Source organism: Dendrobates tinctorius, unplaced genomic scaffold (assembly GCF_039654945.1).
Source record: "Dendrobates tinctorius isolate UK_male_01 unplaced genomic scaffold, ASM3965494v1 ptg000293l, whole genome shotgun sequence".
NCBI classification, from domain to species: Eukaryota; Metazoa; Chordata; class Amphibia; order Anura; family Dendrobatidae; genus Dendrobates; species Dendrobates tinctorius.
In genome coordinates this window covers 24126645-24147601 of record NW_027361960.1, presented here as the reverse complement: position 1 = coordinate 24147601, position 20957 = coordinate 24126645, and the positions used below count along the sequence as shown (strand labels likewise).

General features: G+C 46.6%; 1 protein-coding gene across 1 annotated transcript in view; it reads left to right on the top strand.

The window, feature by feature from the left end:
- The window catches only part of SLC22A3 (solute carrier family 22 member 3), a 469228-nt gene that overhangs the window by 424220 nt on the left and 24051 nt on the right, over positions 1-20957 (top strand). The window contains exon 10 of the mRNA XM_073560189.1: positions 12858-12957. Within this exon, the coding sequence (XP_073416290.1) occupies positions 12858-12957 (100 nt within the window). The remainder of the gene's footprint in view (positions 1-12857; positions 12958-20957) is intronic.

Here is a 20957-nt window from a genome sequence, read left to right as displayed (position 1 = left end):
TTGACACTGAGAAGATCCAGAACAGGTACAGAACAGTTCCATAAGCCCCTTCACCAGATATTCTTCTGGCCAGTTTGGCCGTTATATATGACAAGATTTCTGTTTTGTTTTGTCTTGTTTTTTTTTTAGATCGGAAGGGAATAAGAACTCTAGTGCAAACTGGAATAAAAAAAACGACAAATTGTATTTTTTAATTAAAATGTTGATTTAGCATCAAATTTTCACACGGGTAGCAGAAAAAAATGGACCAGAAAATTTGTTATGGGATTTTTCCTTATTACGCTGATGTCCCTGATTTGGTTAGAAACTACTTTTTGGGCAAACAGTTGGTCAAAAGGAAAAAATAGTTTCAACAAATTGTTGTGCACATTCTCCCAAGAATTCCAATATTCCAAATATTGTTGGAAATGACAATTTGGGCACATGGTGGGGCAGTGAAGAAAAGCTGCGCTATTTGACTTTTGGAATGTAAATTTGTCTGCAGTAGACTATGGATTTCCCGTTGCAAGTGCAGTGCATCTGAAGAGCCAACACAGCAGGAACCCTTACAAGTTATCCCATTTTGGAAACTACACCTATCGAGGAATTCACCTAGAAGTGTGGACTGGAGACCAATGTGATACAAATTTAAAACACTATTCAGTGAAAATGAAAAATTCAGTTTTTTCCATAGAATTGTTTCTTTAGTCCCAAATTTTTCATTTTCAAAAGGAATAACAACAGAAATTGCAGTTTGTAATTTGTTGTGCTATTTATACTAAGTACACTGATATCCTATATGTGTTTGGGAACACAGAAGGGCTCAGTTGGAAAGAAGCACTATTTGACTTGAGAAGTGCAATTTTGGCTAGAATACATTGCAAACTCCATGTCGCATGTACAAAGCTCCCGAAATGCCAAAAAAAGCAAAAACCCCCTACGAGTGATGACATTTTGAAACTACAGCTCTCAATTAATTCATCCAGGGTTATATTCAGCAATTTAAACCCACAGACGTTTCATAGAATTTTACAAACATTGGCGGTGAAATTGAAGAGTTAAACTTTTTTCACTAAAATGCTGCTTTGGTCCCAAGTTTTTAATTTTCACAATTAGTAATATGAGAAAACAGATCACATAATTTATTGTGCAATTTTTCCTGAATATGATAATACCCCCGTATGTGGTCAGAAACTACTGTTCAGGCATACTCCAAAATGAAGTAGGGAAGAAGTGCCATTTTGGAGTGCAGGTTTTTGCTGAAACGGTATGAGGTGCCAAAACAGCAGAAACACCAATAAGTTACCCCATTTTACAAACTTTTATGAACTACACAACTCAATGAATTTATATAAAGATGTATGGAGCATGTTGTCACCATAGTATTTTATACCATTGTACAGTGAGGAAAAAAGATTACATGTTTACCACTAAAATGTTGCTTTTGTCCCAGATTTTACATTTTCATGAGGGGAAATAGGTGAAAATGTATCTATAGTTTGCTACACAATTTTCCTGCAAAGCCCCGGATAATGTATAGTTTAGAGGCACATGGGATTGTTCTGTCCCTCCTCACTCCTACTCTCCATTTTGCTATCTCTCTCCTTGTTTCGTTGTCATAGGGATAATTTGTGTTATAAGATTTGCCATCTACAGGTGATTTATTTCCTGGGGTCACGTGATTAGCTTCTGCTAATCAGCAGAGGGGTATTTTGACAGGCTCAAACACAGCTACTTAACCCACCCACACACACACACACTGCACACCTAGTTCCAGCCAGTTTACCTCAGGATCCTGAAAGAAAAACATTATCATTCTGATGGAAGACATTTTGAATCAACTGCTGAGGAAAGCTTTGGAGAGTGGGGGTGAGGACTGGCTCCAAAGATGCCAGCATGAAAATGAAGCCCAGCTTTCCAGTCTCAGTGCGGCGCATGAAGACGTTGTCACTGCGACATCAGAAAGAAGAACAGAAGAGGTGGTGAGAAAAGATTACAGTGCGGTGGCTGCCGGTTGGAGGTTAATGAAGAGGACCCAGAAGCAGCGCCATTGCTATTCACCTCTAGAGTCCGGGAAAAGAAGAGGAGGTGACTGAAGATCCGGTTTACCACCTGAGGTACGCATCATGAAGCAGAAGGTAGAGGAGGAGCGGAGAAGAGCTTGGAGCTGAAACCACCAGCAGTTGAGATGTCAGGAGCGGAGCGTGCTGAGAGTTTTTCTTTAGCAGCGCAGCTGAGGTATGAGAAGTAGTAGTCGCATGGATAGTGGGACTAGTAATGTAACATGTTGATGTTTTTCAAAAGTCTTGCTGACCTTGCTAAATCTGCACAAGGTAAACCTGTCACAAAGCCTAATAAGTAGAGTTGAGCGACTTTTGTTTTTTTAGGGTCGCGTTTCATTTCGTGAAACCCGACTTTTCGGGTCGAGCAAGATTGTCCGATTATAGGGAAAAGTCGGGGTCGTCCCGAAACACGAAACCCAATGTAAGTCAATGGGGAATAAAAGTCGGCAGTGAGAGGAGGACAGGAAACACACCAACAGTGCCCATTTGAATGCCAAAAGCATCAATTCTTCTTACTTAAGCTTGTCAACCTTAATTAACTTCATAATACAAGTTACGCACTGAAAATGGGGGTTACTTGGCTACAGACTGTGGGGGGGGAGGGCTGGCTCCAGGTTTTCATGTGCCCTGGGCGAAAGAGCGCCCCTTTAACACATACCACAACTCATCATGCTCCGATACGGCAGAGAAATAGCGGTATAGTACAATGAAAAATACCTCACTTTTTACATCTCATGACGAGGCCCATCTATTTCTCCATACAGAATCATTGGTCCCATATAATGTTTGAAACAGTATATGATGAGCTCCACATAATGCTACAGTATATGTTGGTCCCCATGGATGAAGCTCCACTGTCTTATGGGCCCAAATAATGCTCCAAACATAATGGGCCCCATTTCTAATGCTCTAGTGTATAATGGGCCATGTAAATGCTGCTCCAGTGTCTGATGTCCACCTTTGGAATGTTCCAGTGTATGGTGGGCCCCATCTATCATTCTCCAGAGTATAGTGCTCCCCAAAAATTGCTGTCCCAACATTGAAAACAATCAAATAAGTCTCCTCGCTAGGGAATCCCTGTACTAGTCTGGACTCCTCGTCGTCCCCATCTTCCATCTCACTGCACAGTGTTTCAACCTTGCAAGTGCTGTGATCCTGAGCAAGCAGGGGGGGCCCACTCGTTGGCGACGGCACTGGCACAGGGCCCCTGATAGTACGGTGGTGTGTCTGATGGCGGGTGGGCAGAACCTGCACTTTCATCTGCAGCTTCCTCTTTGTCACCGTGTAAGATGGAACTGTATATGGGAAGGGTAACCTGAGTTTCATCAGGGTCAGATTCAGGCCGTGTAGCGTGCGAGGGGAATGTAGTGGTCTGGGTCAATGTACCAGCAGATTCATCGAGCAGTGGCTGGGCATCAGTGCATTTGTGTCGCCCCCAGGAGTACGGTCGCCACAGTGGCATTACCTTCCTCCTAGGGAGTGTGATGTCATGCTTGGGAGCAACGAAGGATCTCTCTAGCAGGTTAACTGATTGGGCGGCGTTATTCCCATGAGTCATGACCCTCCAAACAGCGTTCATAAAGGCAAAGTGTTTGTTTTACGTGGGCAGTATGGTTGCAAAGCTGAACCTTAAAGGAATGTCCAGAAGGGCACCACCAGGAGTGGAGCCTACGGTTAAATTCGACTCCACCTGGGAAACCTCAACCATGCCAGCTACAGAAAAGATGCACACATTGCAAGCTTAATTCCGTTAACGATCGAGACTCCGTCATGCCCCGCGGTCCGAGTCCGGCTTACTAGAGGGACACGTGAGGCTCTGGCACATGAGATTGGCCAATAACTGGTGTGTTATGCCCTTACATGTCCGTGGCTGCATGTGCGCTACACTGAAAAGGCCAGCGTTTGTCGCTTACAGGTGCAGATAACCCGCTGAACAACGTTAGTGATGGGGATCACTGATTACAATTATTACCCGCGAACGATGATTTCCCAGTAAGTGCAGGTCAACCGCAGTTCCGGAATTAGGCCTAACCGTCATTCCTGAAAAAATGAAAAACTTACGTGTGCAAACCACAGGTGCTGTAGCTTGCTTAACAGCTCGCCAGCCGTTCTCACGCCCAGTATGGATTACACGTGATTGCACAAAGGTGAGAAAGGGTACCGTATCCCCAGATAACATGTATGGATAGCGTACACATTCAAAATATATGTCTATACATCAGGAGGCAGGCTCAGACGGTGTTAGGCCCAGTATGGATTGCACGTGATTGCACAAAGGTGAGAAAGGGTACCGTATCCCCGGATAACATGTATGGATAGCGTACACATTCAAAATATATGTCTATACATCAGGAGGCAGGCTCAGACGGTGTCAGGCACAGTATGGATTTGACGGCCGAGACTACACAGCGGAGGAGCAGGGAGAGGTAAAGATTGCAAATGCTGGGGCCCTGCCCAAGCAAGGGGGGCCCACTCGTGGGCGTCGGTACTGGCACTGGGCCCCTCATAGTACGGTGGTGTGTCTGACGGCGGGTGTGCACCACCACCGTCAGAGACACTTGATTGCACTATGAGGGACCCTGTGCCAGTGCCCGCGCCCAAGAGTCGGCCTACCCACCTGTCCAGGGCAACGGCACTCGCACGGTGTCGTGCGCTAGGTGGTGACCCCGGCCATGGGGGGGGAGGCAGCACAGTTAGAGAGTTTTAGAAAGTGGCATATGTTGATGTTGGACATTCAGCTGAGGCAAAAGGCGAAATAGGTCAAGTCCCAGGAAGAGGTGGACCAAAGCAAGTCATTTTTCTGTCACCCTATGTGTCATCAGGGGAAGGTGGGACAAAATCCTTGGAAACCCATGCATGGTTCATTTTAATGAAGGTTAGATCATCCACATTTTGGGTTGACAGACGGGTCCTTTTTTCTGTCAGGATTGATCCAGCTGCACTGAAGACTCTTTCCGATAGCACACTTGCAGCTGGGCAAGCGAGCTCCTGTAAGGCATATTGTGCCAATTCAGGCCAGGTGTCCAGTTTAGCGGCCAATAGTCAAAGGGGAATGACCTGTGTGGGAGAACATCGATATGGGAGGAAAAGTAGTTTGTAACCATAGTTGACAACTGCTGTCTCCTGTCACTTTCCATCGATGCAGTATTACCAGTTGTGTGAGCGGTACTTGAAAAATCAGTCCACAACATTGTCATGAAACCCCTGTCTCCAACGCCACTTCTGCTGTGTGCACCATGAACACCTCTGCCAAGCTGCCCCCGGCCCGTACGGCTCGTGTGAGAACCATCACCGCTGCTGTGTGCTGGGAATGCCTCAAGCAACCGATTTACCAGAGTTGCTTGTTTATTAGCCAATATTAGGTCAAGGTTCTCCTGTGGCATGATGTTTTGTAATTTGCCTTTATAGCGTGGATCCAGGATGCTGGCCAACCAGTAGTCGTCATCGTTCATCATTTTGGCAGTGCGGGGGTCCCTTTTTAGGATCTGCAAGGCATAATCTGACATGTGGGCCAATGTTCCTGGTGTCAATGATGCACTGCGAGTGCTGGTTGGAGGAGCACTTTCTGGCAAATCCACATCCCTCCAGTCACGCACAAACCCTGTACCAGACCTTGCCACGCCAACATTTTCACTTGCCCCACTAGATGCATCCTCCTCCCCTAAGTAATCATCCCCATCATCATCCTCCTCCTCCTCTTCTTCCTCCACCTCATCCAGGAGAGGTCCCTGAGCAGACAATGGATGAATGTCATCAAGGATTCCCTCCTCGTCAACATTGGCTGCAGACGCCTGCTCCTTAAGGTGCGTCAAAGTTTGCATTAGCAGACGCATAAGTGGGATGCTCATGCTTAGGATGGCGTCGTCTGCGCTTACCAGCCATGTGCATTCCTCAAAACACTGAAGGACTTTACAGAGGTCTTTCACCTTCGACCACTGCACACCTGTCAACTCCATGTCTGCTCTCAAAGTGCCTGGCCGTGTATCCTCCCACAAATGCATTATGGCCTGCCTCTGCTCGCACAGCCGTTCCACCATGTGCAGGGTGGAGTTCCACCTTGTTGCAATATCAATAATGAGGCAGTGGTTGGGAGCAATCGCTGCAGCTTCTGCATACGAACGGAGCATACAGGCGACCGGCGGATGTGCGCGCACAGTCTTCGCATCTTCTGGAGCAGGGCTGTTAACTCCGGATAATTTTTGAGGAAGCACTGCACCACCAGGTTCAAGGTGTGAGCCAAGCAAGGTATGTGGCTGAGTTTTGAAAGGGCTATGGCTGCCACAAAATTACGGCCGTTATCACTAACTACCTTGCCTGCCTCAAGATGTACACTGCCCAGCCATGACTCAGTTTGTCACTTCATGTACTCGGCCAGCACCTCGGCGGTGTGTCTGTCGCCCAAACACATCATCTGCAACACAGCCTGCTGACGCTTTCCACTAGCTGCTCGATAGGGGGACACCTCGTGTGCAACAGTGGCAGCTGCAGATGGAGTGCTCGTACGACTGCGCTCTGTGGACGAGCTTTCACTTCTGGAGGAGGAGCAGGAGGGTCGAACGCCTACAGCCAACTGTTTCCTATACCGTGGGCTAGGCAGCACTGTCCCACCACTGCTGTCCCCTGTGGACCCTGCATCCACCACATTAACCCAGTGCGCAGTGATGGACACGTAACGGCCCTGGCCATGCCGACTGGACCATGCATCAGTTGTGAGGTGCACCTTTCCACTCACTGACTGCTTGAGTGCATGGACAATGCGGTCTTTTACATGATGGTGGAGGGCTGGGATGGCTTTGCGAGAGAAGAAGTGGCGACTGGGTAGGTCATAGCGTGGTACTGCATAGGCCATGAGTTCGCGGAAAGCTGCGCTTTCCACCAACCGATAGGGCATCATCTCAAACGAGATTAGTTTGGCAATGTGGGCGTTCAAACCCAGTGTACGCGGATGAGAGACTGAGTACTTTCTTGACCTACTCATAGTGTCTGGGAGGGTGAGCTGGACTTGAGAGCTGCATATGGTGGAAGTAGTGGTGGACAGGGCGGACTGAAAGAGGGTTGATGATGGTGATGGAGTTGGTGTTCTTTCTGATGGCCTAGATTCAGTATTTCGTTGATATAACAGTGGGATTCCCTGACTGCTGTGGCCTTGCAACGACACCTCAACATTTGCTGCTGTGCTAACCAGTGGGCTTACAGTGGGGGAAACAATGTAGCGTTGCTGACTACCTTCTTTGTGATCAGTTGCACATGTGGCACTTGAGGTTTGGTGCTGTGTCCACGCTTGCAAGTGCATGGTGGTTAAATGTCTAAGCATGCAACTGGTATTCAAATTTTTCAGATTTTTCCCTCGGCTAAAGCTCTTTGCGCACTTCTTACAGATAACCTTGGCCTGATCATGAGGATTTTGTTCAAAAAAGTGCCACACTGCACTCTTCCTACTTTGGCAGACATTTTGCGGCCTAGCACGCTGTGATCTTTTGACCCTCTGGACAAGCTGTCCAGCAACTCTTTTGATTTTTGGAACCTGTCTTTGGAGTGCTCCGGGCCTGCCAGATAACAGCTGTTGCGATGTCGATGTCTGCTGTGGATGCTCCTCATCTGAGCTATTGTAAGCAGCACCCTCTTCCCCCAATGGATGCCAATCTGGGTCAACAACTGGGTCATCCATCACCTCCTCTTCAATGTCATGTGCACCTTCCTCTGTGTCACCGTGTATGGTGGTATAGTGTGCGGGAAGGTGCACCTGAGTCTCATCAGGGTCAGAATCTGGCTCTGTACACTGCGAGGACAATGTAGTGCTCTGAGTGAATGTACCAGCAGAATCATCTATCAGCGGCTGTGCATCAGTGCACTCCATGTCAGATTCATCTTGACCTGGGTAATTCACCATTTCACTTGATAATCCAGGCATGGTATGTGAAAACAGCTCCATGGAGTAATCAGTAGTATGGCCTGCGTCATCCTTCAATCTTGGTTGGGGTGAAGGACACAAGAAAAGGTGTGGTTCATGAACATGAGCCTCCAATGACGACTCAGTGCTTTTACTTTTTACAACTTTAGAAGAGGAGGCGATAGAGCTGGAGGCTGAGTCAGCAATGTAAGACAAAACTTTTTCCTGATGCTCTGGCTTTAAAAGCGGTTTGCCAACTCCTAGAAAACTAAGCCTTCGAAGCCTTATGGAGCCAGACGATGACGCAGGCTCAACACCTCCTGCATTCGGTCCTATTTTGCTCTTGCCACTACCATCAGATCCACCACCAACACCATCATTACCAGCTGCCAACCCCCGCCCAATTCCACGGCCTCTTCCACCAGCCTTCCTCATTTTTTGTAGAAATGTAGACAAAATCCAACAAACTATATAGTAATGTAAAACAAGGTACAAGGTGTCTATAGGACAGGGGAGATTTTGAATTTCTGCACACACTTGTGGACACTGGACACTTATGGATTGTGTGAGGCCCACTGAATATCAGAGCGCTATGTCACAGGCTCGATGGCACAGGTGTGAAAAAAGTGACTACAGGATAAGGGAGATTTTGAATTTCTGCACACACTAGTGGACACTGGACACTTTTGGATTGTGTGAGGCCCACTGAATATCACAGCGCTATGTCACAGGCTCGATGTCGCAGGTGTGAAAAAAGTGACTACAGGATCACAGAGATTTTGAATTTCTGCACACACTTGTGGACACTGGACACTTATGGATTGTGTGAGGCCCACTGAATATCACAGCGCTATGTCACAGGCTCGATGGCACAGGTGTGAAAAAAGTGACTACAGGATAAGGGAGATTTTGAATTTCTGCACACACTAGTGGACACTGGACACTTTTGGATTGTGTGAGGCCCACTGAATATCAGAGCGCTATGTCACAGGCAGAAATTGGCTAGTGTATCACAAACTACAAGGTGTATGTAGAATTGGGCAGAATAGGAATCTCCCTAGAGTGTAGGTCTGTAAGAACAGAACAAGTCCTCCACTTATCCTTCCACAGTGACACACAGATAGCTTCACTGTGGCCGTGATAACAGCAGTTACACGGTACTGAGAGGAGCGTGCACGTACACGGCTGTCCAGTGTACGTAAAATTGTCAAGCTCCGTGTTTTTTAAGTATACGGACTGACACACGCTGTCTCTCTATAGTTTTGAATGTGATCAAACAGCAAATATATTTAACTGTTTGAAAGCTAGACAAAACTAGTAGGTGCAGGTCTGTAAGAACGGAACATGTCCTCGACTTATTCTCACAGAGTGACACACAGATAGCTTCACTGTGGCCGTGATAACAGCCGTTACACGGTACTGAGAGGAGCGTGCACGTACACGGCTGTCCGGTGTACATAAAATTGTCAAGCTCCGTGTTTTTTAAGTATACGGACTGACACACGCTGTCTCTCTATAGTTTTGAATGTGATCAAACAGCAAATATATTTAACTGTTTGAAAGCTAGACAAAACTAGTAGGTGCAGGTCTGTAAGAACGGAACATGTCCTCGATTTATTCTCACAGAGTGACACACAGATAGCTTCACTGTGGCCATGATAACAGTCGTTACACGGTACTGAGAGGAGCGTGCACGTACACGGCTGTCCGGTGTACGTAAAATTGTCAAGCTCCGTGTTTTTTAAGAATATGGACTGACACACGCTGTCTCTCTATAGTTTTGAATGTGATCAAACAGCAAATATATTTAACTGTTTGAAAGCTAGACAAAACTAGTAGGTGCAGGTCTGTAAGAACGGAACATGTCCTCGACTTATTCTCACAGAGTGACACACAGATAGCTTCAATGTGGCTGTGATAACAGTCGTTACACGGTACTGTGTGCGGAGCGTACACCGCTGTATGGTGTGAAAAAATGCACGCTCAGTACCTCAGCAGGACAAAAAAAAAATTGGGATTGCTTTTAAAAAAGCAGTTTGCAGAGCAGTGGGTAAACAGCAATGCAGCTGTCAGGAAGCCTTAGAAGGCAGCCTAACAACCAACACCGCTGATCCACCACAATATAGCCTCCCCTTGCACTGCACACACATTGACTGGTGTGTTGTACAGGCAAAATCGCTAGCAGCAGAAGCAGTTTTTTTTTCTTCTTCCCTGCCTAACGCTCTCCCTACAGAATCAGCAGCAGCAACCTCTCCCTATGCTAAGATCGGCAGAAGTAAGATGGCGGTCGGCGTGCACGCCCTTTTATAACCTCTGTGACGCCCACCAAAGCAAGCCAATCACTTGCATGCCCTTCTGAAAGATGGTGGTGACCCCTGCCTATGTCATCACGTTGCCCACAGTGTCCGTGGATCCTGATTGGCTGAAAAAGAGCGCAAAACAAACTTTTGAAAGGCGACTTTGGCGCGTAAGCCGCCGACCTCGTGGCCGACGTCATCCTAGGGTCGGGTTTCGTTTCATGAAACCCGACTTTGCCAAAAGTCGGCGACTTTTGAAATTTTTTGACCCGTTTTGCTCAACTCTACTCACCACACATCTAGATAAGTCCCTTGGGGGGTCTAATTTCCAAAATGGGGTCACTTGTGGGGGGTTTCCACTGTTTAGATACATCAGGGGCTCTGCAAACGCGACATGACACCCGCAGACCATTCCATCAAAGTCTGCATTCCAGAACATCACTACTTCCCTTCCGAGCCCCACCGTGTGCCCAAACAGTAGTTTTCTTCCACATATGGGGTACCAGTGTACTCAGAACAAATTGGACAACAACTTTTAGGGTCCAATTTCTCCTGTTACCCTTGTGAAAATAAGAAATTGGGGGCTAAAAGATCATTTTATGGAAAAAAAATGATTTTTTATTTTCATGGCTCTACGTTATAAACTTCTGTGAAGCACTTGGGGGTTCAAAGTGTTCGCGACACATCTAGATAAGTTCTTTAAGGGGTCTAGTTTCCAAAATGGGGTCACTTGTGGGGGGTTTCCACTGTTTAGGTATATCAGGGGCTCTCCAAATGCGACATGGCATCCGATCTCAATTCCAGCCAATTCTGCATTGAAAAAGTCAAACAGCACTCCTTCCGTTCTGAGCTCTGCCGTGTGCTCAAACAGTGGTTTAGCCCCACATACGGGGTATTGGCGTATTCGGGAGAAATTGCACAAAAAATTTTGTGGTTCATTTTCTCTTTTTACACTTGTAAAAATAAAAAAAAATGGTTTTGAAGTAAAATGTTTGTGAAAAAAAGTTAAATGTTTATTTTTTCCTTCCATATTCCATTCATTCATGTGAAGCACCTGAAGGGTTAATAAACTTCTTGAATGTGGTTTTGAGTACATTGAGAGGTGCAGTTTTAAGAATGGTGTCACTTTTGGGTATTTTCTGTCATATTGACCCCCCAAACTCACTTCAAATGTGAGGTGGTCCCTAAAAAAAATGGTGTTGCAAATTTTGTTGTAAAAATGAGAAATCGCTGGTCAACTTTTAACCCTTATAACTTAAAAAAAAATAATGTTTCCAAAATTGTGCAGATGTAAAGTAGACATGTGGGAAATGTTATTTATTAACTATTTTGTGCGATATCACTCTCTGATTTAAGGGCATAAAAATTAAAAGTTTGAAAATTGCAAAAATTTCTAAATTTTTGCCAAATTTTGATTTTTTTAACAAATAAGCGCAGATCATATCTAAAAAATTTTACCACCATCATGAAGTACAATATGTCATGAGAAAACAATGTCAGAATCAGTAGGATCCGTTGAAGCGTTCTAGAGTTATGACCTCATAAATTGACACTGGTCAGAATTGAAAAAATTGGCCCGGTCACGAAGGCAAAAACAGGCTCGGGTGCGAAGGGGTTAATAGGCTGGGAACCTTTATGGATATTGGCCCCTTCTCAGAATAATAACACCAGACCCCTGCTGTCTGCTTTTCTCACTAATGTAATTTATCTCTGGGTGGGTTTCAATAAATGTATGGATATTTACACATGACATTGATAAGACTAGTCTACATTGCCTTACATTGTTTTGTAGTGTGTGTTCTCTAGCCTCACATCATTCTATGGATTCTATCAAGTCTGTTGGGTAAACTAATTAACTGAATTTTTAGTGAAATTTAAAGAATTTAAGCAATTTTCTGTCCACATTTGTTTGCAGGGCAATTGTCCTGCTCTTACCCCATGTTTGCCTTCTTTTGCAGCCCCCCAGCCCTTACTATGACCATTTTAGACCCATTATACTGCACCAAACTTCAGGTTCCCATTAACTTGCATTGGGTTCAGGTTAGGGGGTCAAGTTTGGACCTAACTTTTAACTGCCGAACCTGAACATATACGGGTCCGCTCATCACTATGAATGAACAGCAATTTTCAAGACTTGCCACAGATTCTCAATGGGATATAGGTCTGGACTTAGATTGGGCCATTCAAGCACATGAGTATGCTTTAGTCTAAACCATTCCAGTGTAGCTCTGGCGGTATGTTTTGGATTGTTGTCCTGTTGGAAGGTGAACCGATGCCCTAGTCAGGTTTTTCTCCAGTATTGTCCTTTATTTATCGCCCATCTACTCTCACCAACGTCCCTGTCCTTGTTGAAGAAAATCATCCCTACAATATGATGCTGCCACCATTATATTTGACAATGGAGATATTGTTTACAGGGTGATGATGTGCAGTGTTAATTATTTTTTCTGCCACACAGCATTTTGTATTTAGCTAAAAAAACTTATACTTTGGTCTCATCTGACTAAAGCGCCTTCTTTTACATGCCATATAGGTGACTCAGCTAGCATATTGAAAGAGCAGACATTGTAAAATCAACTATGCAATGTTTATTTGATATAATGCAATGCATATTTTTGTTTCCTGTAGGTATACTTGGCCTTATTTGTGGTGGACTAGTATTGTTATTGCCTGAGACAATGGGTATCTCTTTACCAGAAACAGTTGAAGATGTTGAGAATCTTGGAAGGTAAATACTATTTCTATTTTTTTACATAATAAACAGAATTAACTTGGCTCTTTAGAAAGAAGCTATCATTAGAAAATTCTCTTTTTTTAAATCAGGTTTTTGTGTCACATGTAAAATACTGTGTAAAAGTTTCTGGCAGGTGTGAAAAAAATTCTGCTAAATAAGAATGCTTTCAACAATAGAAGCGTTAATTTTTTTTATCAGTTAGCAAGATGGAAAGTAAATTAAGAAAGAAAGAAAGACAAGGAGAAATATAAATCAAATCAATATTTGGTGTGACCACTCTGTCTTCAAAACAACAAGTCATCGATTCTTCTATACACTTTCACACAGTTTTTGAAGGACATTAATAGTAATAATAATCTTTATTTTTATATAGCGCTAACATATTCCGCAACGCTTTACAGTTTGCACAAATTATCATCACTGTCCCCGATGGGGGTCACAATCTAAATTCCCTATCAGTATATGTTTGGAATGTGGGATGAAACCGGAGTCCCCGGAGGAAACCCACGCAAACACGGGGAGAACATTGGCCAAATGTTTTCTTGTGAATGTTGGCTTGCACAAATCTTGCCTTTTCCTATAATAAAAGACAGACTCGATGATGAAATCATGGCACTATGTTGGCCATATCATCACTTGCAGGGCTCTTTATTCCTCTTTATGCTTGTAATAGAATACATTCGAAGCCAAACAGACGTCTCCCTCATGGTATTGCATAATGGTGAAGTTAGGTTATCTGCTTGTTTCTCAGCATTGAGGATACCATTAAACTTAACCAAATTTCCAACTTCATTTGCTAAACTGCAGCCCCAAACTTGCAAGGAACCTGCAGCATACAGTTGTGCTCAAAAGTTTACATACCCCAGCAGAATGTTTGCTTTCTTGGTCTTTTTTCAGAGAATATGAATAATAACACCAAAACTTTTTCTCCTCTCACAGTTAGTGGTTGGGTGAAACTACTGTGGTTTTTAAATAAATAATCAAACAATGCAAGTTAATCTCATCAACCCTTCCCGTGACCTGTGAATAATGGCTTGAAAAACAGTTGTGACGTTGTAGGAACGTGTGCTGACTGGGGGTTGGTCCGTTTTCCGTCGCAGACAGACTTAAGGCAGAGACTGATGAGTGTTCAGCAGGTCCTTCTTTATTGGCCGTCCTCTCAACGACCCCAGCAATACAGCAGCAGCATGACAGCCTCAACACACAGACCCGGTACCGTTCACCTTCGTCTCTGTCCTTTCCAGTGACGTCCCTCGCGTCCCCTTCACCGTGGCTGCCTTAGGCCCAGCACTACAGCGCCACACCTGGTCGAGTCCATCTGTCCAGTACCCCTGGGCTCTCTCTCTCTGTCCTGCGGCTCTCCTGCCAGGGCTACCCCCCTGACCGTCTTTCTCCTCAGTCCTGTCTGGAGCTTCCTCTTCTGTCCGTCTCTCCTTTCCTTTTCTTCTCCCAAGCTCCTGCTCCTGGACTGGCTTCCTTCTGGAACTCTCTACCCCTTCTTATATTCCCCTTCCTGGGAATTCCCCTTTTGAGCTCCTGTAACTCCGCCCCCCATGACTGCGGTTTCGTAGCCTTAAGCTGATGTTAACGGTACCATGGCATCGGCTGAAAGAGTACAGATATGCTCAATGTACAATCACTGAATCCATGAATAAGTTTGGGGTAGTCAAGATTTGAACCCACAAGTCACCTGAGCCCTATGGATACATATAGACACCTGTATGGAGGGCAGAAGGCCAGTGTCCTCAGGCCCCACACTCTGAGGGGCCCACCCTGAGCTATGCTACTTTAATAGTATTAGCGTGTGCAGTGCTCCCATTCAGTTACACTTTGTGGCAGAGCAGGGAGACTCAATTTCCCTGCACTGCCACCCATCCGCTATGGGGCCCTTGAAGGGGGGTCCGGTGCTAGCACCAGGCTACCCGCTCATCATCACAAGTTCCACTGTATCAGCAGGATGTCGATACAGATGAAAGCAATGATGAGACAAGGAGCGACACGCTCCCTCTTCCATCATTCCCCTCTGTGTCTGACGTCAATGATACAGATACTGACAGCGGGCGCGATGATATCAGTGCATGGTGCCCGCTGTGCTGAGATGAGCGTCAGCTTGGAGAAGTGGGGGAATGAGGAGGAGAGGGGAGTATTGTAATTTTTTTTATAGGGAATGCATTATACTGTATGAAGGCGTATGGAGAGTGCATTATACTATATACTGTATGGAGGACTTTGGGGGAGTGCATTATACTGCATGGAGGCCAATGTCGAGTGCATTATACTATATATCTTAGGAATGGCGGAACGCACTAAATAAATAAATAATAAAGTGTGTTCACCGCTCATGGTCCACCGTGCAGTAGGTGTTAAAACCGCTGCTAAACAATGGCAGACGCATTAAATGGCGGCATAATGTGCTCATCTTCAACGTCACCCGATGAGCGCGGAGCGGACTCTGTTAATCCCACAGAGGCGCTGTAACAAAAACATACAAGTATGCACTGAGCCAGTTAGACTTCACTGGACTCAGTGAAATTGCACGCACGGTATCTGGTCACAGGACACGTTCCATGACAGGGGACGGTGTCCGTATAGACCTACCGTGCGTGCGACGTCGCTGCTGTGGACGCCGGTAAGTGCTGCTACATGCAGCACGGCGGCAGACACAGCCGCTAATCGATGATGCCTTGAGAGGCGTGACACCACCGGATGCTAGTGTAGATGTTCGGTGTGCACAGTGGCCTAAGGCTTGCCACTGACTGGTGCGGACTCTAACTATAGTTCCCTATCCACATGCGTAGTATCAAAGGGAGGGGAATCTTAATGAGTCAGTCACCAAAATCATACATCCATCACCATTCACACATCTAGCAAGAATAGCCTATACTAGCGCATGGCCGAACGACCATGCGGCCCTTTTATAGCCGTGCGCTGCTGGGACCTTCCAGATCTCAGAGATGGACCAATCAGATCAGGAGAAGGACCTGAGCACGTGACTCCCGACCTCCAATGGGAGATAGTCTCATGAGCATGCTCAGAGGAGCGGCAGGGGGACTTGCTGCGAAGCAGTATGTGAGGCTCTGAACTCCTGCTGTGTAGCTGCAGGAATCCGACGCCTATCATTACCCCCCTCCTAGGGCCCCCCTCCTGGCAAAATTTTTTGCCACGTACCACCTTATGACCCACGGAGGCGTAGGCCTCAGGCTCATCTGCAGACCAGCCTGATGCCCTAGCAGATGACTTGAAAAACCGAGACATGTGAATTGGTCCGAGAGAAGGCACGTGGAGGGCGTCGGGGATGGCTAAGTCACCAGGAGCCGAAGTTGGAGTGGGGCGCTGAAGTGTGTCGGCGGGCGTCTTCATTCTCATTACAGAGATTTGAGTGACATGCGGGGTGCGACCCAGACTGTCGCGGACCTCCATTGCCCGGTCTGCCACTGGCAAGGGACACCGTAACCCAGCCGACCTCTGTTCAGAGGATCTACTCCGAGCACAGGAGGTGCATGCCTGAAAATATTTTTTTGTGTCCTGAGCCCTGTGCGGCCTCCAATAAGAGCTAGCCAGGAGTTTTGTGGTATACTTGTAACCATAGTGACCACCCACCCTGGACGCGTGTGCCCACTCGAGAACCTTGGACCGCAGATGAGGCAGAACAAAGGTTTTGCTCGGCGGCACTGGTTCAAGGATGACAGGAGCCATGAACTTCAGATTCCCAGTGAGGGGTGCGGAATGATCCACAGGCACCTCCTCAGAGGCTACTTGAACACTGCCCCCAATGCACCTACCCACACAGTCCTTGCTCCAGCCCAGTATACTCCCCGAGGACCACTCAATATGGGGAGAATGGCAACGTTACCAGGGGAGTGAGAAGCACCTGGTCGATGCCCTTAGGCATGATGAGCAGGGACAACGTCTCGCGATGAGACGGGGAGATTTTGAACCCCAGGGGTGCTGTCTGGTGGGTAATCTGAGACGGTAAGGTAGATCCGTTAACCACCCTAATGGTCACGGAGTGAGGAAGTGGCACCAGTGGAGTGGCGTGCTTTTGGGCAAAGGCTGAGGACATAAAGTTTCCCTCTGCCCCAGAGTCCACTGTGACCTCTACCTCCCAGGAGGAAGCCCCGCTATCTAACGTCCCTCGGAATACTGGTTTGGAGGAGGACTTTTTCATATTAGGTAGATCTCCACCAACTGCCACTGGAGGTGAACATTTTTTCGACCGCTGTGGACACCTATTAGCCAGGTGGTCCGACTGTCGACACAGGTAGCAGCTGTCATGACTTGGACAGTGTTCTTGCCCTGCACTCACAGGGTTAAGTGTACGTGGCCTCTTTCTGGATTTGGGAGGAGTATTTATACTCACTCTTTACCAGGGTTCTCTGTCAGCTATACTGTTGTTCTGATTGTGTGTCTGACCCTCCTGGTGTGCGTGTGCACTGCATTGCTTGTTTGCTTCCCGTGTATGACCCGGTCGGTCCCCTCACTCTGTACTCCGTCTCTCGTTTTAGTATTATTGTCTTTTCTGGTCCTGACCTCCTGGCTTGGCTATCGTTACTCCGTTACAGTTTGTCCCTATTGTACCGTCTGTTGCCCGTTCTGGTTTTCTGATCTATTGCTACATCCTGACTATCCATTCTGCCTAACCCTTTGGTACTGTCGTGCTATCTTGTGCTTTGACCCTGGCTTGATCTGGTTTCTGTCTCTGTCTATGCCCCTTGGTAACATTGTCCTGTAGTTACGTTTCTAGGAGTTTTCCTCAGCTCCTAGCTCTCTGGAGTTTAGACCACGCCCTCAGCAGTCACATGGTTCAGGTCCTGTGAGCCTGGAGCATGCATCTTCACCACTGCTGCCCCATTCCACAGGTATCTTTGTGCACAGTTTAGGACTCAGGACACGCGTACTGGCTCAGTGAGCAGGTGCAGTGCGGTGTTCCTGACAGCAGCAAGTGGGACCCTGTGCCGGACGTGGTTTCGGACCGGTACGGGACACGTCCATGGGTTCAGGAGGTAAAACCTCTAGATCAAGAGGCTCCAGCAGTTCGGAGAAGCCAGGAGTCGATCTGAACTTCTGTCCGGATTGAGTACGCTCCAGCCAGCGCTCCGTAAAACGGAGGTCTACACGCTATATCAACTCTTCCAGGCTGATGGGAACCTCCCTGGTGGATAAGGCATCTTTGACATGCTCAGCTAACCCTCTCCAGAACACAGGGATGAGTGCTCTATCAGGCCACTCGAGCTCGGAGGCCAGTGTCCGAAAACGGATGGCATACTGACTGACCGACTGAGTTCCCTGCGTAAGCTCAAGTAACTGGAGAAAAGGTATCGTGAGTGACCCGTGGGCCCAAAAAGACCTGCTTTAGAGATGTTAAGAACTGGGCAGCGGTCCGAAATTCTGGGTCACCACGTTCCCACAGTGGCTTGGCACACTCCGACGTCCTGCCCGACAGAAGGGAAACGAGGAACCCCACCTTAGCCCGTTCTGTAGGGAAATGTGCAGCCAGTAACTCAAGCTGAATAGAGCACTGGCTCACAAAACCCCTACAGGAGGCGCTATCACCAGAAAATTTATCGAGCAATGGGAAGCGGGTAACTGTCGGTGCAGGCGTGGACGTGGACACACGTAAGACAGCCTCTGCGACTGCCTGAGCAGCAGCCTCAGTAAACTTCGCAGCGGAGGCGGCACTTTCGACAGCAGCCAACCTGCCCTCCAGCTGCTGAATGTACTGCTGAAGCTGCTGTAAGTCTGCCATGATTAGCCACACCTGGCGCTAGTATAATGTTAGGAATGGCGGAACGCACTAAATAAATAAATAATAAAGTGCATTTGCCGCTCGGGGTCCACCATGCAGTAGGTGTTAAAACCGCTGCTAAACAATGGCAGACGCGCTATATGGTGGTATAATGCGCTCGGGTTCAACGTCACCCGATGAGCGTGGAGCGGACTCTGTTAAACTCACAGAGGCGCTGTAACAAAAACATGCAAATATGCACTGAGCCAGTTAGACTTCACCGGACTCAGTGAAATTGCACGCACGGTATCTGGTCACAGGACATGGCTCCAAGACAGGGGACGGTGTCCGTCTAGACCTACCGTGCGTGCGGCGTCGCTGCTGTGGACGCCGGTAAGTGCTGCTACATGCAGCGCGGCGGCAGACACAGCCGCTAATCGATGATGCCTTGAGAGGCGTGACACCACCGGACGCTAGTGTAGAGGTTTGGTGTGCACAGTGGCCTAAGGCTTGCCACTGACTGGTGCGGACTCTAACTATAGTTCCCTATCCACATGGGTAATATCAGAGGGAGGGGAATCTTAATGAGTCAGTCACCAGAATCATACATCCATCACCATTCACACATCTAGCAAGAATAGCCTACACTAGCGCATGGTCAAATGGCCATGTGGCCCTTTTATAGCCATGCACTGCCGGGACCTTCCAGATCTCAGAGATGGACCAATCAGATCAGGAGAAGGACCTGAGCACGTGACTCCCGACCTCCAATGGGAGATCGTCTCATGAGCATGCTCAAAGGAGCGGCAGAGGGACTTAGCCTCAGGAGTAACTTGCTGCGAAGCAGTATGTGAGGCTCTGGACTCCTGCTGCGTATCCGCAGGAATCCGACGCCTAACAATATAGAGGCCTATGGGGAGTGCATTACACTATATAAAGGCCTATGTAGAGTGCATTATACTATATGGAGACCTATGGGAAATGCAGTATACTATATAGTGGCCTATGAGGAGTGCAGTATTCTATTTGGGGGACTATGGGATGCATTATGCTATATGCAGGCTATTTAGGAGGCCATCATACAGTGTTGGAGCCATCAAACAGTTTGGGGGCTAATAAAGGGTCAGTGTACAGTGTGGGAGCATTATACTGTGTATACGGGAGCATCATACTGTGTAGAAGGGATCTGTATGGGGGGAAGACTTGCAACATTTCTAAATGTTAAGAGGGCACTTATTATTATAGGGGCACTCTGATTATTGTGACTGTCAAAGGGGTACACAGAGGGCATTATTTCTTTCTAGGGGCAAAATGTGTGCATTGTTTTCTAGGGCACTTTCAAAGTGCACTAATATATTCTAAAGGTTTATTTTACCATCTAGAAGGAACACAGTAGGTGCAGTAATAGGACACATACGGCAGCAGCGACTCAGTATTGGGGTTATCAGCAGGATACAGAATTTGTGCAGGTAGGGGATAGATGGGGCGGAGCCTGAAATGTGAGACGTCAGATGTGTCTTTGTTGTAATCTCTGCAGCCGAGTCCTGGCTACAGAAGTTGTCATGTCTGTGTGGGTCAGATGGAAAAGATGGGAAAAGAAGAATGTCAGCTGTAGGTCATGTAATAAATAACTGTACTGTAATATCTTACATGTTCTGCAGGACTGGTATCTACCACTATATGGTCACTATATGGTGGAAAAATCAGTTTTGGTCTTTGTACAGATTTGTACAGAGATGTTTATTAGTAACAGCATGGTGATCTGCTGAGGTTCTCCTACATCCACCTTTAGAGTCTACCACCATAGTTGTAATCAGGGTTACCTGGATAGGGGCCAACTCAGAAGCCCACTATTTTGTATTTAACATAATATGGCCCCTACAGAGCCTTGATCTCAACATTATGGAGTCTCTGTGAGATTATATGAAGAGTCAAAGGATTTGAGCAAGCCTACTTTCACAAAAGATTTGTGATTAGTAGAGATGAGTTGATCAATCCACAGAGAATCAAGTTTGAGTAGAATTTCACAAGATTTAAAGTTTCACATGAATGCAAACATTTTGAGATTCCTTTCACGTCTCAGTAAAAAAAAAAAAAACTCAGCCCGACACTACTATTTCCTACTCTGCTGATGCACCAGAGAGCGGCCTAATGTATGTAATGTCTTTGAAGAAGGTATTTGCATATTTGCAAAAAGTACATTTAAGTAAAAAGAATAATTTAAACAATAGGTTATTTTCTAATGATAACTTCCCATTAGGACTCATTT